This window comes from Lissotriton helveticus, chromosome 11 (genome assembly GCF_964261635.1).
Source record: "Lissotriton helveticus chromosome 11, aLisHel1.1, whole genome shotgun sequence".
Lineage (NCBI taxonomy): Eukaryota > Metazoa > Chordata > Amphibia > Caudata > Salamandridae > Lissotriton > Lissotriton helveticus.
The window spans coordinates 550,201,278-550,219,598 of NC_136072.1; the positions used below are offsets into that span (position 1 = coordinate 550,201,278).

An 18,321-nucleotide genomic window follows, 5' to 3' on the forward strand; every position below is an offset into this window, starting at 1 on the left:
ATTGGTAACTGACCAAGCGTACACTACAGACTTGTTTAAAATTGATACATAAACTTAAATGTGAAGAGGTGGTTTTGGAGCCCAAAATTGGCAGAATCTGAAAGCAGCAAACGAGTGCAGGGTGCATTGCTTTTCGAAGATGTGTTTGGGTGCACTTTTGCTTTGAATCCAACAATAAGGTAAACCCACGAAGACTCTATAAACATTAAAAGATTTCAGACAAATTGGCAAGACCTAAACTAAACAAAATCGGACTGCAGGCAGAAGGCTGGCCTGGGAGTGTGCTTTGTGACATTCTTGTATAGGTAGCTGTAGCCCAGAGCCCGGGAAACACGCCCTTTCAATTCTACTTTAAGTAACAACTACACAGTACACCTCTTGGTTTCACGATGTAGACTTTCTTGATGTATACGTTTCCTTCCCAATGAACAAAGAAAACAAATCACTGGCTTCATATAGTCCAAAATGCTGTATGAAGTGATATCAAAAGCTTAAAGAACCCCAATTTTTTTTGTCGGTTCAGCAAGGTGAAACTCAATGTAAGAAGGACCTGATCTTGAATTCTCTGTGCTCATAGAACTAATAAAGTGTTCTCTTGAAAGGCTACCCTTGACTTTCTGGTGAACAATATTTGAAAATAATCAAAGGGATTTGGAGCACCCTGCTGACACGTCACAGCTGAATTACCTCATGCATCATGGTCGATGTGGTTCAGTGTTACAGTTTCAGTACAATATCCTCTTCAATAAATCACTGCTCTCTTCAAATCAAAGTGCTTGCCCTCCTCAAATATGAGGCCCTATCATGTAAAATCCATATCACGGACTCCTGAAAATAAAGCCACTGCCTACTCTGTAGTGAGGAAATCAAACAATCCTCCCTCCACGTGGGTAATCAAAGCTTAGCCGAGTACCTTCGAACTTGGTCGCCATGCCTTTAGTGTCAAGGCAAGCCTCTACGTCGTTAGTACTCCGATAGGCAACCACAAATGCGCTTAGTGTTAAACAGGCATCCTCCTTCAGGGTCATTAACGCAAATACATCTGTAAATTCAGATACAATCTGATTCTTGGGCTTACCTTTCACGATCCGCTCGGTGGTGGAGAGCTTGTTCTGGAGCCGGATCCCAGACATGCTCTCCCGCCTGCTGTACCCGGGAGGGAGCAGGAAGGGGCTGTTGTGCTCTTTTATCCAGGTGATTCAGACAGAAGATTGCGTTGCTGATATTAGAGGATGGTCTTTAGTACAACCTCAAGTCTGATAACGGACACCGTTCCTTCAGAAGGTCTTGGTAATCCAATATTTGTGCAACTCTCTTTGGGAAATGGTCACGATCCGGGTTGAAAATAGCTGGTCCCTCTAAAGGGGCTGCCTTTAGTTTCTCTGAAGATGTCGGTCACTGATCTTCTTGTTGTAGCTTTCTCCGGTCTCTCTGGGGGAGCAGTCAATTGACTCCTTAAGGGGAATGTCATTGGTCTCTGCAAGGACTGTCGCTGTTATCCCTCCAGGGGAATGTCAATATTCTGAGGGAACTGTACTTGGTCTTTCAGAGGGAGAGATAAAGCAGGACATTCGGCGGGAGATCGATAGAAACATGTATCTTGCGCAGAGTGTAATGATGTCTTCTCCTGGGACTGTCACGAGTCTCTATAATCGGGTTATAAATGTTTTCTCTGAAGGGGCTGTTGGTTTTATTCTTTCTAAAACGCGCTGTCAATGGTATCTCTGGAGGGCTATAGCTAGGACCTTGGGGGAGCGGTCGCTGGTCTCTCTAGGGACCTGTCACTAGTCTCTGTGCTTGTGGTCTCCCCGTGTGAGCTCTAATCTGCAGGTGAGCTGTCAGTGGTTTCACTGCAATAATTGGCCGCTGCTCAGCTACTGTTGTTAGTTATCTCATATGGTCTTAGTAGACGAGTTGTTGCTGCTTTCTGGATTACTGTCTCAAGGAGTAATGTAGCTGGTCTCTGGTAAGCTATCCACCTGTCCGCTACTTACAAGGGCCCTCCGTACATTCAGTCCAATCTCTGTAGTCCGTTGTTGATCTTTTACCGGATGTCATTTGTCCGTAATATCAGGCACTTCCGGGTCGCATAACAACCAATACCACGGCAGAACACATTTCTCGAGACGTCTGGGAGTAGGCGGGACTGAACATGTATAAGGTGAGCAAGCATTGAAGCTTAAGCTGCGCCCCAGCCAATCATAGGGCGCAGCCTAGAGTTACAACGTGCTTATTGGCTGTGGTTAACGCACGTCCCCCTGTTTGGGCCGTCCTTCAATAATAGCGGCTGCCGCGAAGTTTGGTACGGGTTAGGTTTGTGCTTGTGTGCAGGGTTTTGTTTAGGTCAACTCGCCAGTGTTCAGCCGTGCCTGATCGCTTGTTTCGACCAGGACTCCCGGCGGTTTGGCGGCGCCGTTCTTTATGGGAAGCGGGAGGGTGGCGGCTGCAATACGAGCAGAGTTAAGGATGGCTATAGTTAGCTGAGCGATGCCCTCTATTTTATTTATTTCATGCATTTTTATATAGCGCGAACATTACCCGAAGGTGTCGGAGCGCTGTACAATAGAACCAGTTACGTTACATTAAACAGTGGTACACACTAGAACGTTACAAAAATTAACAGTAGAAAAGGTAGGGTACAAAAACACAATATCCAACACAGCAAACAAGGGGGGGGGGAATGTACAAGAAAGAATTACAAATTTACAATAATGAGCGAATTTCCCAGAGGGGCCTGAGAATGAAAGTATTAGTTCTGAAAGTGTCTTTGTAAGAGAAGAGTTTTGAGGTTAGCTTTGAAGACCTGAGTATAGGAGGTGGCACGGAGCAATGGAGGAAGCGAGTTCCAGATTCTCACCGCATTACCTGAGAAGGATTGCGTCATCGAGCTATCCCTTTTGAAGGAGGGGGGCTCAAGCAGAAACGTTTCCGCATTACAAGAAGGTCTAGACTCTAGAGCCTCTAGACCAGAGGTCTTCAAACTTTTCCAGGTTGAGCCCCCCCAGCTGAATTCCCCCAGATGTTGGGCCCCCCCACCACCCGCCAGAAACCTCGGGAATCCGGTACACCACATGATCGACTGCCACGCGCACACCTCGGCCATATCCGGCAAACAATGCTCAACACAACAAGAGTGCCTAGCAAACTGCAGGCCTGTGAGTGGGTGTGGCGAAACGACAGGCGTACCACACAGCTCAAAACACAATCCTCCAACACAAAATGTGTGCAAATTCTCCCCACTAGGATGCCCTGCCTTACACAGGACACAGATCAACAACAACACCACCAACATGAATGTGACGGGTGTGCCGGTGCCCAGCCACACCTAGACTCTCAATCGGTGGGTGGATCCCTGCCACTGCCATCCTCAGGCTGTGCTCCACATCCAGTCCTGAACGGTACCTAGTCTTCAACACTGCAAGTGCTGAGAACCCAATCTCACAAACTCCCCAACAAATAAACAAATACATTGTAGGATGTAAAGCACCATACAAAAGTGAACCAAAGGGAGGACCGCCGTGATGAACCCACTATAGGGAACACCATGGGTGCTTCACCAAGCGGAACCCAAAACATGGAACCCGACCTTGCCCATGGGGGCCCCGCATTCAAGTAGCAGCTGGACGTCACGCAAAATGTCACACGCATGATGCATAGATCCCACACATGAGCACACATAGAATACAGAACAGTAACACATAGGCAAGGGAGCAGCCAAACAATTCAAATACCTTCCACTCTGAACCACAGCTCCCATGGCACCAAGAAAGCAAAGGAAGTCATCACAACCCTCCCCATCCATCATGTACACCTTGTCATCCACCAACTCCCACACCATTCATTCCGTCCCTCCATCTGAGCCCCATCCACATCCAAACCCCTTCAACCACTTGCAAACCCATCCACCATCCATCCATCATCTCACCCATCCATCCCTCCATCCACCCCCTCACCCATCCATCCATCATCCATCCATCCCTTCACCCAATCCATCCCCTCACCAATCCATCCACTCTTCCACCCATCCATCCACCCACTCATTCATCCAACCATTCACCCAAGCTATCCTCCCACTCATCCATCCACTCCTCCACTCATCCATCCACTCCTCCACTCATCCATCCACTCTTCCACCCATACATCCACTCCTCCACCCATCAATCCATTCACTCATCCATCCAACCACCCACCCACCCTCTCAGCCATCCCCCACTCACTCATCCATCCACCCAGTCACTCATCCGTCCACCCACTCAACCCCCACTTATCCATCCACCCATCCATCCCGCTCTCCACCCTCCCCCCACTCATGCATGCACTCTGACCCATCCATCTCCATGCTCCTCTCCTCACCCATCCATCCATGCACACACCTGCCCATCCACTCTGCCAATCATTCATCCATGTCCTCACTCATCCATCCATCCTCCCCCCTCTCTCCATTCCCCCCTCACCCAGCCACCCATCCCTCCATCCACCCTTCACCCATCCATCCACTCATGAATCCATCCATTGACCACTCATCCACCCCTTCACTCCTCCATCCCCCCGTCCATCCACCCTCCTCAATCACCCATCCATCCATCCCCACATCCACCCCTTCACTCATCCATCCATCCATTCATTCACCCATCAATACATCAATCCATCCATCACCTCTCTCATCCATCCACCCACCGACTCGTCCACCATCAACCCCCCCATCGATCCATCCACCATTTCACTGATCCATCCACCCCTCCACCCATCCATCTACCCTTCCAACCATACACACATCCATCCACTCCCATCCATCCCTCCACTCATGCATCCATCCTCTCTCCCACCATCCATTCACTCCTTCACTCACCATCCATCCCCTCACTCATCCATCCACACCCTACCCATACATCCACCATGTCACCCACACATCCACCATGGCACCCATCACCCCACCCATACATCCACCACTCCAACCTGAATGAATGAATTACAAAAGTTAAAACCGAAAATGTTTCTGCAGGCAAGCGTTTATGAAAGAAGTTCCCGGAGTTCACAAGGGCACACGCAGTCGGGTTCCTGGAAGGGCCACCCAGTGTCCCACAGCAAAGTCTCTATTCCTGTGCGCCCTTGGCTGCCATCAGTCTGTTGTATAAACTTTCCGAACGAAGCCATCTGTTTTACTATGCTCAAGGTGTATAATTGATGGATTGCCTCCTTAGCTGTGCGTGACCCAGCATCCCTAAGGATGGGCCTGAGGTAGAGGGTGCGGGGTGCACGTAGGGCAGGGCAGCAGAATAGTAAGTGGGCCAATGACTCACGTTTGTAATTACAGAGTCTGCATTCCCGAACTCCCGTGCCAGCATTTCCCAGGTGATATAGTTCTTTGAGCGGGAGGGGGTGCAGTCTGTAGGCTAGGATCTTATGGAGGGCTGGGAGGCCCACGGCCTGCGTGAGATGGTTTCGAGGGTTATACGCGGTGTGCGGCAAGCATAGAGATTCATGAAAGGCTCTTTTCGCAAGAGACTCCAGGTCCAAGTCCCGAGAGCAGGCGCGTACTTGCTTTTATATCGCGTGTTTGATGGTCGTGTAGTTGACAAGGTCTGGATTCCATGACTCGATCGCGAGGTTAAGTTGGGTCATTGCTGATTCAATGGTAGCAGACCAAGGGTTCCCGGGTTCCATAAAGATGTGTTTCAAGACAGCCTTCAGTGTGTTGTCACGTGCCGCTGTTGTGAGATAGTAATATTTGCTTAGAGCTGCCATCTCTTCCAGATTTTGTTGGTTGAGGGAGAATTCCAGTCGAATTAGAGTATTTCTTGTACATTTTGGTAAATGGTACAGTCTCTTGTATGCCCCACAATGAATTTTTTCCAACTCCTTGTTCAGTTTGCCTGGATACGCCTGTTGTCCGTAATTAAGGGCCGGCATTAACTTGGCCTTGAGGACTCTTTGGATAGCAATTGATGATGGACTATATAAGGAGGCTTGTAGTTTGCATAGGGCAAAGGTGATGGTCTTCCCTTTACCCTGAATTTTCTTTAGATGGGTGCCGCACAACCCCGATTCGTGATAGGAAACCCCCAGGTACGTGTATTTCTGTGTGCTGTCCAAGGTCAAATGGCCGAGGCTCCATTTTGCTCTTTTTTTTTTAGGGTAATGCCCAAAGATGATTATTTTTGACTTGGTCGGGTTTGCTACCAGCCTGTTTTTATTGTTATATGTTGCCAGGGCAGTAAGTGCCTTTTGAAGCCCTATTTTTGTATGATCCAGGATTACGAGGTCATCCGCGTATTGCATAAAATGAATTTTGGTTGCCCCGATCTTTGGCGTTGCTAAGGCGGCCCCCGACAGGGCTATCTCCATGTCTGCTGTGTATAAATTAAACAGCAGGGGCGCCAACACGCACCCTTGTTTTAAACCACGGTTCGTGTCAATCTTGTCGGTTGCAGAGTCACTTGAGAGTTTAATTCTTACCCAGGTGTTTTGATACAAAGATTGTATCGCTCTTAGCAAAGAGGGGTTGATGTTCCAATAGACCAGCTTTCTCCATAGGATGGTACGATCTACTCCATCGAACGCAGCTGAATAGTTGATGAAGCAGGCGAATAATGGGAGACTTTTGCGCAGCCGCGCTCGATTGGCTAGGTAAGAAAGTGCTGTGATGTTGTCTACAGTCGAGGACCCTGGTCTGAAGCCGGTTTGACAGAATGGCAGGAGGTTTTCTTCGCTTGCCCAGTCTGTAAGGTCCTTCAGGATGGCACTGGCGTAGGCTTTGCCCTCGATGTCCAAGAGGGCGATCATGCGATAGTTTGTTGGATCCGATTTGATCCCTTTCTTGTGAATTGGGTGCAAGAGCGAGCCTCGCCAAGAGTCAGGCACATCCCCCGATAGCCAGCAGTCTGTGTATAAGTAGGTCAAATTTTCGGACCAAAATTCAATGTTTGATTTGAACAGGTGGCCTGGGAGGCCGTTGGGGCCCGGTGCGCCATTTGGTCTTATTTTTTTAAATATTTTGGACACTAGAGATTTTCCGGGAGGGGGCGTTGTATCGATGGTTAAAGCCGGATTCTCTCTTAGTGAAGGCATGTCGTGAGGCTGAGTGTTTGGTCGTTCTTCGTTGTAAAGCGCTTTTACGTGAGAGACCCAGACTGATGCCTCGAGGGAGTTTTCTCTGTGGTTTGTGCCTCGGCCAAGGTGACTTATGAAACTCCAGAACTCTTGTGATTTCCCGGGGCACAACAAGTCGAAGATTTTCAGCCACTGAGCCTCGCAGTGGTTACGCTTTGCAGCCCACACTTTTTTGGAGTGGCTCTTTGCGGCCTCCTGCAGTAGTATTTTATGTGTGATTGTGCGGTTTTTGCTGAGGGCTTTTCGTTTTTTGTTTAAGTCCTTTGCACTTGTTTTAATTTCTGCATTGAATCCAAAGGCCATCGGAGGAAGCCAGTGGGTTGTCCTTTGTTTATCCCCGCATCCCCGGAGTTTTGCCGCTAAAGTCACGGTGATTCCGTCCCATATTGCTATTGCGTCCTGGCTGTGTTTGCGCGGAGGCCAACCTGCCCACGAGTTTGCCCAGTTGTTAGTTGCGGTGGCTACCTGTCCCCATTTAATTCTTCTAGGCAGCTTTATTAATTCTTGGCCATCCGTTGCCCCAATACATACGGGCCTATATCGTGATTTCACTAATAAGTTCATAGTGATTGTTAGGGCTGCGTGGTCGCTGTCATTGCGTTGGTGAACAATAAAGTTTGTCATTTGGGCTTGCAGTTTATCGCTTAGGATGATATAGTCGATCGTCGTTTGATTGTTATACGTGAGACCGACCGAGGCTCCCGGGGTGTTCTTTAAGAGCACTGTGTGGGCCGTCGCCAGATTGTAGGATTTTAAAAGTTCATTCAATACTTTGGCGGCCCGCGCTGTTGGTTTTGCTCAGTAGAGACCCCTATGTTGTGAGTGTTAAAGTCACCGAGGATAATGCAGTCTAATGATGAATGGCATAGCAGTAAAGTTTCTAGTTGGTTTGCTAGTGTGAGCGAGTTAGCGGTGTTCTCCTGCAAGTTATAGTAGATGTTGATTAGTAATATTGGAGCAGTGCCGTTGGTGGAATGGGGGAATTTCAGAATACCCGCCTGAAGGGTGTCTGGTTGGTTATGTAATTCCGTAAATTCTATATTCAATGAGTGTTTTATGTAGACACAAGTCCCCCCTGAGGGTCTTCCGAATATGTTGTTCTTTTTTGCTGCTTTGCCATATTCTGCATATCCTCTTAGCGACAGTGGTTGGGTCAGCCAGGTTTCCTGTATGCATATAATGTCTGCTTCCTCCAAGAATTTCACCGCGGCTTGATTTTGTAGCAGCTTTTTAAGGCCTGAGACGTTCCACGTTAATATTTTTAAGCTCTCTGTAGTTCTCTTTTTATTTAAAGTTTTTACTCGCTCAATGGGAGTGTGTTGATAAGATCGGGCTAAATTTACAGGACGGGGAGTGTTAGGAGCTGGAATTTAGTGCTGATGACAGCCAGGACCAATCTTTGCTTGCGTGCCCCCTGGTTATGCACAAACGATTTCCTTGAATGGGGTTAGTTGTAATCTTAATTGGGGTTCCATTGATTGAGCTGGTGTTTATGCTGCCTTTACACCCCTGGAGGACGGACACAAATTTTGGCCGATGGATGGAAGAAGCGTTTATGCGTGTATTGCCAGCCACGCCCTGTTCCTGGTTGTCCAGCTTAGAGTGTGACATCAAGGTTTTTAAAATTGAGGGATATTTATGTGCCGGCTTTGCCTTTATCTTTATGCCCCAGCTTTCCAGTAGAGAGTGTTGGCTCCTCAGTAACTCCGCCAGGTCTGGGCTAATGAAAGTGAATTCCGTGGTTAAATTTTTTTCCTCCGCATCCGGGGGCAGGAAAGAGATGGTTTCGATGTCTGTGGTTTTTATGCCTTCCAGTCCCGGGATATTTGCGCAGAGTGTTAAAAGATTGCTGCGGTTGAGGATGTCCCATTTTCCTTGCGAGGTATATTCTGGATGTAACAGTATTTTCCGATCCTTCGCGCTTGCTTGACTTGCAGAGCTTACGCTGGTCTCGTTGGGCCAAATTTTTCCCTGAGTCCCGATTGGAGGTAACAATGTCGAACCGGGCTGGTAAGAGTTTGTCTGCAGTTTTGACCCTGTTGTAAATTGAGGCGCCTCAATGAGCGTTAAGCTGGGTGGGCTGTTCTTCCATGGCCTATTCACGGCGTGATCCAGTTTGAGGCATGGTGACCTGGGGGGGGCGCTCTGGAAGTCTCCAATGGTGTCATTGGAAGTTTTTGAGTTATCGGAGTCTAATGCTCCGCTCGATGTGAACTTAGTTTGCGCAGGGTGCTCAGAGCTTGTTTGGCGGGACTCCTGCTCGTGTGGCGTGGCTTTATTTGCTTCATCGTGGCTGTGTACCTGCGAATCATGCGCGAGTTTTTGTATTATCAGAGCTGTAGTGGGTTGAGGAGCCGCAAGGAAAGCTGGCAAGCTTGGATCCGGTGCTGAAGTTACTGTGTATGGATTTCCAGTAGTTGGTTCGATTACTTCTGCGATGTACATGGTGGCTGGCAGGTTGGGTGTTTCATCTGTTCTGGAGTTGCCGGAAGGTTGCTTATTGGGCCGTAACCAATTATGAATAACACTGGTAGCATATGTATTGTTTTTCTTCTCCTTATTGAGTTTTCTTAGTTTTTTCTTATTTTTCCTTGACAGATTTGTGACGCTGGGCGGTTTAAGGGTTTGTTTAGAGACATGGTTTTCAGCCTTGGTCAGGGTAGTTCTTGTTCCACAGGCGGTGGACGTTGTCGGCGAGGCCATGGAAGAAGGCTTTTCCGAGCTGCTTAGGCAGGGGATTGCTGGGCCATTATCCATAGAGTGTGCCTGGGCGGGACCCTGTATGATTAAAGGCATGCTCTTCTGGCAGTTTTTTTTATTTGCTTCACCCTTAAGGTCCTCTATTAATGTGGTCATGATGTTTGGAAGTTTTTCCAAGCTGTGCAGAATCGGACTGCAACTACATGACTCTGGCTTGAATTGTGTGCTGTCCTGCGCTCTGCGTATCAGAGCGTTCAAGTTGTCCAGTTTTGAATCTATCCCAGAGATCAAGTTTGCCACTATTTGTAGTATATTGATCTGGAGATCAAGCTTATCCGCGTGCATTATCGCTGCTCCTGTCATTGAAAGAAGGGCTTCGCTGATCAATGATAGATGATTTGTGTTTGCAAAGCCGCTATCAGAGAGCGGGGGCAGGGCCGTTTTATCGTGTTCCGGGAGGCCCAGACTTGGCGAGTTCAATAGATGATTTAGGGTCCTGGCGAATGGTTGTCGGGTTGCTCCTTCCTTTGTAGCGGGGGAGCCGTTGGCCAGACCTGTGTGCATCGCTGTGATGGGGGAAGTTGTTCCTTTCTTGTCGACGTAAGTGCTGTCTGAGGTGTCGTACATATTCGCTTTGAATGAAGGAGGGGTGCTCCGCTGGCAGTCCTCTGGTGGGGGAAAGGTCAGGGCCATGGTGTTTAGTTGGATGGGCTTGAGCACCACCCTATCTGGTGTCATGAGTTTGAGGGGTATTCCACTCTGGAGGGTAAGTATTGTTGGTGAGAGGGGAATCTTGTTGGCCCGATGGCTTGCGAGTGTTGGGCTCGGCCCATCCTCCTTTGCTTTAGTAGTAGGTAAACTATCCGAAGTCCTAGGACAGGTGGGGGGGAGGTTGTTTTGGGGCTCAAAAAGCTTCTTATGTCTCTGTTTCCCACGGAGCAGTTTGAGCGTTCTTTAGTACTGAGCCTAGGCTTGTGCACGTTTAATTTCGGGGGGCTATACGGCTTCCCCGTGGTATCAATCGGGGGGTGAACTGTGGGGAAATGAGCCGGCAGTTCCACGGTGAAATCAATGTGGGGTCCCGGAAAGGTTGGAGTTGCTCCAGTCGCTCCCGCTAATCCTAAGTGTTCCCCCTCCCAGGGCCCTGGGCCTTGATAAGTCCCCCCTAGTTCTAATACTGGAGGGTAAAATAGCTTCGCCTTCCGTCTCTTGGCAGCGCTATGTGGCCGGGGCCTCTCCTGGGATTGGATTAGAGTAGAGTTTCTGGTCCTCATTTTAGGATTAGTTTGAGTGACTTGCCGGCTCCTAGGCAGCTGCTACTCGGTTGGTGGGGCCCACGTAGTAGGTGGGATCTCCTGGAATCTCCTGCTAGGTTGGAGGGTACCCTGGCCTCCCTGCTGCTGCAAATCCAGTGCTTGTACTGGTGGGCTAGCACCAGTTGCCCGGAGAAGGACCAAGCTGTGTGCCAAAAACAGCGGGTGGCCCCCTAGCCGCAGGGGATACGTTGTTCAACTTCGCCTGAGTGATGTTTCAGCGGATCTGGGCTCTGGGTGGGTGTGTCTGCTGTGTACCAGCTGCTGCTGTGCGGGGGGTTGTCGTTTGGAGGCTTGGGGCTCTGGCTCTGGCTCAGGCTCTGGCCTGCTGCTGCACCCGTGACCCCCGTTGATGAGGGGGAGCGTTAGGCTTGGCGCCCACTGGACACCTGGCCTCCTGGCCCCTGTGGATGGTTGTGGGAAATTGTGGGGGGTGGCAGCCAGCAAGATCCGTCCTGCACCCAGGCGACCCTGGCCTCTGGGGGCGGTCCTGGTCCCCACAGCCGCGCTTCCCCCTGATGCTCCCGGCCGCCCCCTGCACCCAGGCCCCAGGCAAAGTCCGCTGCTCCAGCAGCTCACTCTGGGGCGGGGAGGGGCGGGAGAGTGCAGGCAATGGGGTGGTGAGTACCTGTGAGCCAGTGGCCGCGATGCCGTTTTGCTTGGCGGCTCGACGGCTTGCTTGCCACTTTCTATGACTTGCGCCGGCTGCAGATGCAAGCTTTACGCCGCTTTTTCGCCGCTTCGCCGCTTGGCCCCGGCCGCCGTAACTGGTGAACTAATGAGCGGCTGCGGGTGACGGATAGCGGCAGGGTGGTGGCGGCGGCGGGAATGGCCGGTGTTCGCTTTTCTCCGCTTTCTCCGCTTTTCCGCTTACCGCTTTCCCACCGGACTGTGGCGGGCTGTGGCGGCGGCCCCGGCTCTGGCCCTGCTCTGGCTCTGTCGGCAGCGGCTCACTGGCGTTTCTGGCGTCCTGCTTGCTGTTGCTCTCTGGCTGCTGCTCTCTGGCGCTCTCTGCACGTCACGTCACCACTCCACCCTCACACATTTGATGATTCAAATTCGAATCTGCAGACCAACATCCCTGAACACCGACACTTCGGTGCCCACACAAAGATCCTCATGAGTTGAGGACCGCAGACCAGAGCCCACTGTCCCGATTCATGGCCCAAACCCGGATTGCAACCTCTCCCTCCCTTCCCAAAATAACTGAAGGACTCCCGCCCCCCCCCCACTCCCACCCCCCCTTGAAAGGCTGGGGCCCTGGACCAGAGCCCACCCCGCCCATGCCTCAAAACCTCTGCGAAACCTTATCTCCCTTCTGGGAAGAGCTAACTCTCCCAGGAGGGGGTTAATTCACAGAGTTGACAGATTCAGCTGCAGTGGGAGGCAAGGGGTCTTCTCTGCTAAAACTGAAAGCGTGTCTGTTTGTTTGCTTTCGTTTTTAGCAGAGGAGACCCCTGCCTCGCACCGCAGCTGAAGCTGTCGACTCCGTGAATTGGCCCCCTCCTGGGAGAACCACCCAAACAAAGAAACGGGCACAAAGGGAAGATTGGAGTGGAGCCCGCGCCCCCCCTGGGATGGTGCCGCGCCCCCCCCCCCAGGGGGGCGCGCCCCACAGATTGAAGAACCCTGCTCTAGACAGTTTCAGTTTATTTGCCAGGTAACATAGGGAGGTGTGCAAGGTTTTGTGGGTGATGCAGGCAGTTTTGTAAATAGATCTTGCCTCGATGGGAAGTCATCGAAGAGAAGACGGGATAGGAGTGACGTGGTCGCTTTGTTAAGACCCTGAAATAAAGTGAGCTGCTCAATGGAGGATGGATTAGAGAGGGGAGAGGTGGGATTTGGGTAGGCCCGTTAGAAGAGAATTGAAAGCGATTGTACCAAGGTCTTTCTCTGGGAAGAACCGACGAGTCCCTCACACAAGAGGAGAAGTGTGGCTCAAATGGTTAGAGCGGCAGACCTTGATGCAGACGTCAGGCCCGGGACCAGGGTTCGATTCCTGCCTCGGCGGGTCTCGGGCTCATAAATTCCTCTGACCTGATATTCTCGTCTCAGCGCCTATTCTAATCATGGGCCCCACGCTGCAACTCTGGGCAATAGCTTGCTTAATCTCCACAACGGCCCCCAACAGCGCTGGGGATGCCTGGTTTCACCATGGGGGTGTCCAGGAGTGGACACTTCACAAGGAAAGCCAGGAAGGGTTCCTCAGCGGTATGAGTACAAGCGCCGGGAGACCCTTGTTGGGTAGCTGTGCGCTATACAAGTATTTTTTTTTTTAACATTTGTTAAGCGCGAACAATTGCCCGCAGGCGTCTCGGCACTGTACATTTGTTTGCTCTCCTGTGTGGTTTTATGAAATTTTAGAGGTTAAATAACCATGTTTTCAATTTCTTCCTGAAGGACATAAGATTTGGGCTGGATCTTATGGATTGCGGGAGTGTGTTCCATAGTTTTGGGGCGGCAACCAGGAAACGTCTGTCTCCCCAGTTGACCAACTTAGTCCGTGGCACTACCAAATCGTTCTGTTTTGCTGAACGGAGTGTCCGAGAGGGAATGTATGGGACAAGATGGTCTCTCAAAAATTGAGGTGCTTGATGATGTAGCGACTTGTAAACAATGCACATTGTTTTAAATTTAATTCTGTTCCTAACAGGGAGCCAATGAAAACTTCTTAAGGTCTCAGCTATGGGCTTAAATTTGGGAATATCTGAAAGAAGTCTGGCTGCTGCATTTTGGATTGTCTGCATTTTCTTAATAACCCTGACTTGGGCATTGGCAAACAAGCCATTGAAGTAGTCCAATGCTGATAGGACAAGAGCGCTGACCAATGTCTTGCCTACATTTTTGGGGAGAAAAGGAAGAATCTTCCTGACCAGGCGTAGTTTGTAGAACGCTGTGGTGGCCGTCTGATTGGCATGAGCCATGAAATTTAAATTGTCATCAAAGATGACGCCCAGATTTCTCACTTTCGTGGCAGGTTTGGGCAAGGCTCCGAAGGATGATGGCCTCCATATTGGGGACCAGTTAGGACTGAGATGGCCAAAAGTGACCACCTCAGTTTTATCGGAGTTTAGTTTCAAACAGTTTGCTGACATCCATTGTCCGATGGCCAGCATGCCTGCTTTGAAACTCTCCGCTACTGTTTCCCTATCATTTCTGACAGCCAGAATCAACTGGGTATCGTCTGCATATGAGGTAAGGTTCATCCCATGCGCTTTGATGGTTTTTGCGAGGTCCGACACATAGATATTAAAAAGTGTCGGACTAAGGGATGAACCTTGAGGTACCCCACATGGCAGTGATAGCTCTGCAGATTCAAATTGACCCAGGATGACTGCCTGGGATCTCTCCGCCAGAAAAGATGCTAATAGATTTTTTGCTAGGCCTTGCACGCCCATCTTTTCGACACGGTCGACTAATATCTTATGGTCAACCGCGTCGAAGGCGGCCGATAAATCTAGAAGCACCAATAGTGCAGCGCCACTTTGGTCTCTGATTAGTCGGATATCATCCGCCGCTTTAATGAGCGCTGTTTCAGTTCCATGAAACTTGCGAAATCCAAATTGTGTTTCATCGAGCAGATGGTATTGCTCGATGAATTCCGCAAGTTGGATGTTCATGGCTTTCTCTACTATTTTGGCAAGAAACGGTAGGTTAGCCATGGGCCTGTAATTTTTCAATTCAGTTTTATCTAGGCCGGGTTTTTTCAGGAGAGGTTTTAGTAAGGTCTTTTTTAAGTGGTTAGGAAAGATGCCTGTACGAAACATTAAGTTGCATATTTGAGTTATGACTGGAGTCACAGTGTCCATTAACGGGCGGAGGGTATTCAGGGGACATGGATCTAAAACATTTACAACAACAACAACAAGGCGCAGCTGGTAACGTGAGTTCTTAGCAATAGAGTTGATGTGGGAGATTAGGTTGAGTCTTTTGTCAAGTATTGGAAAGAAAAAGAAAAGAGGGGCCCCTTCAACCAAAAGGGATAGGGCACTATACAGTAACTGGTAGAAAATGTCCCTTTCAGTAACTTGTTCCACACTCGGCCAGCAATCAAACAGTCATATGTACACCAAACATCTCCCTCCCCTCATACACTAATCCTTCAAGGAGGCGATTGAACCATATTAAACAAGGAATAACACAAACTACTGTTTTTAAAAAATATATATTTTCATTCATTTATTCATTTTAACCCCGTCACTGCGGCGGCTATTCCGCCGCAGTGCTAAGGGGGCGGCCGCGCGGCGGGCGCATGCTGGTAACGGAACCGCTCCGTCACCAGCCGCGGTTGCGCTGTGCTCATGACGGAGCGGTTCAGTCACGGCCCCGCCCGCTCAATGAAACGCTCAGCGCAGGCGCGGAATCCGTGCTGAGCGGGCCGTGACGGTACCACTCCGTCATCAGCACAGCGCGACCTCAGCTGATGACGAGTGGTAACCTTTTAGAAGAGTGGTAACCTGTCCTGTTTTGAGGACAACAGGGAGGGAGCCTTGACTGAGGAAGAGATTAACTAGCCTGGTACAGTAAGAGAAGTATGGGTGTAGAAATCAGTGGCGATGTCACTAGGGATGGGTTCAGACGAATGGTTAGAGGGTTTGGTTTCGAGGATGCATTTGAGGAGGTCATCTTCCGAGATGATGGCAAAGTTCTGCCAAGTGACTAAGGATTTTTGCTCCTCAATGGGTGTGTGGGTGGCCTGATTCACCTGTGATTTGACCTTTTCATCAAAGAATATAGCGAATTCTGCTGCTTTCTTTGTAGAATCCTCAGGCTTGATGGTTAGGAGAGAGCAGTTTGGGTTTTTGATGAGGTCAAAACGTTTTTTGGGTCTGTTTTTGGCCGAGTCGAGGAGGGATCTAAAATGTGATGCTTTTTCAACGAAGATGTGGTATTTGGATCTTGCTGAACGTAAGTGAGAGAGATTGGAGGTGGATTGAGATTGTCTCCAATGTTTCTCCAAGATTCTAAGGTTCTTCCTTTCATCATACAGAGCTTTATTGAACCAAGGTGCTGAGGGGGTGGGTCTTTTCCTTTTGCTTTGGAGTGGAGCAACATTATCGATTTAGACTGCAATGTCGTGTATTTCTATAGGTTCTGAATCGATCCCCCTATTCCTGACCCTATTCTGGTTAAACTACCTAGCTAGTCAACTAACAGTCAGCCCATGAGGCAAGAAATCCCCCATGATGCAGATACCGTTATCTGACGCAGTCACACTACGGCACAGGAACGTGTTATCTGATTAGGTCATAACGCTTGAGATCTAATTAGACAAGCGACATTCCTCCAGCCCCTGATAAGGCATACGACGTTCTCATAACAAATCAAACCTATGACAACCTGGATAATCCGTGCGGCCATTGTTTTGATTTCACAGAGAACTTTAGTAAAGAATGTGCTAACGAGCAAGTCGTATGACATCTTTATTGACGTACCTATGTCCATCCTTACGTCAATCCCGGCACCTTTAAGGTATAAATATTGCCGACCTTGCCCTATGCAAACACACGCGTGGTGACAAGACGGAGCAGCCATACTTGCCGAAGCCGAGAGCAGAAGCAGACCCCGCAGGCAGCAGCCCCGCCTTCCTGACGCGCTGAGAGACGCGCTGCTATCTCAAGCCGAGAGACCCAGCACCGGCGCTTCCGGGTAGCCCTCGCAGGCAGCCTGGAATATCGAGAGCAGAGAAAGAGATACCATTCCTCACTCATCCTAAATTCCAGGTACAGAACTGAATAACCCCTCCTAGAGAATTCTTTAGTTATTCACTTGGCAAAAACAAACTTAACTTAAACTGTAACTTTCTATTCCCGCCCACGTATTAGACTTAGGTCAGGTACACGGGGTAGGCGTATTTAGAAACACCAGTTGAGTACGTTTAGTCAAATGTATATGTGTATGTAAATATATTTTAATCATTTTAAAACATCATATGGCTCAGAAACCATATCAATGTTTTTACAGTATTATTTTATACTATTGCTTCTAATGTATGCACTTTACTTAACTATAAGTATTGCAATAATATCGATCCATTTCTCTTGTACGAGAAAAGAGACTGATCAATAAATAACATCTTTTATTGAACACGCCCGTCTCTTCCTTTTCTCTACATTCTGATGAGACTAAGAATGCACGTACTGACTGAGTAAAATAATTGCCTTGTGCTCACACGACTCTTGAGATTGACTCTTGATTAGGGGAGAGCAAAGTTGTCATGTTCTATGGTTGTCAGAAACTAAATCCCTTCTTGTCTAATCAGGGAAGTTAATCCTTCCTTGAACATTCGAGAAAGTTTCTAGCGAACTCTGAGCTTAGCTGGCAAACCCAAAAATTAAGTCTAGCATCGACAGTAGTAGACCTAGTTAACATCTGGCCTAGGCCTTTACTGCTGTAGGTACTATTCCAATGCGCAGAGCCTATTGGGAAAATAGGAGCTACACTACATGGCGCCCAACGTGTTTGGAAAGGGCGATAAAACTAACGTAAGACATTTAGAGTAACTCAGTCGTGCTTTCTCACTCAGACCCCTTTTCCCAAATACTCCAAAGACGTCTGGAGTGGGTGAAAGGTTATAATATCCTCCAAAACCTCGCAGGAGGGAACTCCTATGTATGGTTCTTGGTCTAGTCAACGTTGAAGGATAAAACAGTTCCAAAATATTGTGCATCTAATCTCTGTTTCCATAAAGAAACCTGATCTACAAATAAACATAATACCATCCTGTCAGCAAAATGAACAGCGATGAAGAACGAGAGGTTACTAGATTAGCTACTGAAATAGCAGATGCTGATGCTACCATGCAAGCAGCAGACGCGGATATAATACTCATTCCGGTCGCCAAAAGGAGATCTATAACCTTAAAACTTATAGAAAATGGACTGACACCTAGAGGTGGCACAGTCATATTCGTAATCGAGGCACACGAATATCGGCAGACAGAGGTATACTATACATGGATACATTTTCCAGCAGCTAATACTATAACAAAGTACTTCCACTATTACAAAGTAGAGGAACCTCCTAATGAGTACACTCCTTTCGAGGAGGTGGAAGTACCACTCAAATTCCAAGAGCATTTGCTCTTATTTGATGGCGCCCTAAAACATAATAATCACATTACAAGGCTCGGTCCTTTAGGAAGACCAGGAGCAACGTGGCCGGTCCTAGCCGGATACACACCATATCCAGACATCGA

At 48.9% G+C, this 18,321-nt stretch overlaps 1 protein-coding gene across 3 annotated transcripts in view; it reads right to left on the bottom strand.

The window, feature by feature from the left end:
- PPP3CC (protein phosphatase 3 catalytic subunit gamma) overlaps positions 1 to 18,321 on the bottom strand; it is a 776,740-nt gene that overhangs the window by 610,319 nt on the left and 148,100 nt on the right. The window contains exon 1 of one of the 3 annotated variants that reach the window (XM_078666299.1): positions 1,079 to 2,053. The exons of the other annotated variants lie outside the window; for them this stretch is intronic. Coding sequence (XP_078522425.1) covers positions 1,079 to 1,133 — 55 coding nt within the window. The 5' untranslated portion in view covers positions 1,134 to 2,053. Of the gene's footprint in view, positions 1 to 1,078; positions 2,054 to 18,321 lie in introns of those variants that run through there. 3 annotated transcript variants of the gene reach the window in all.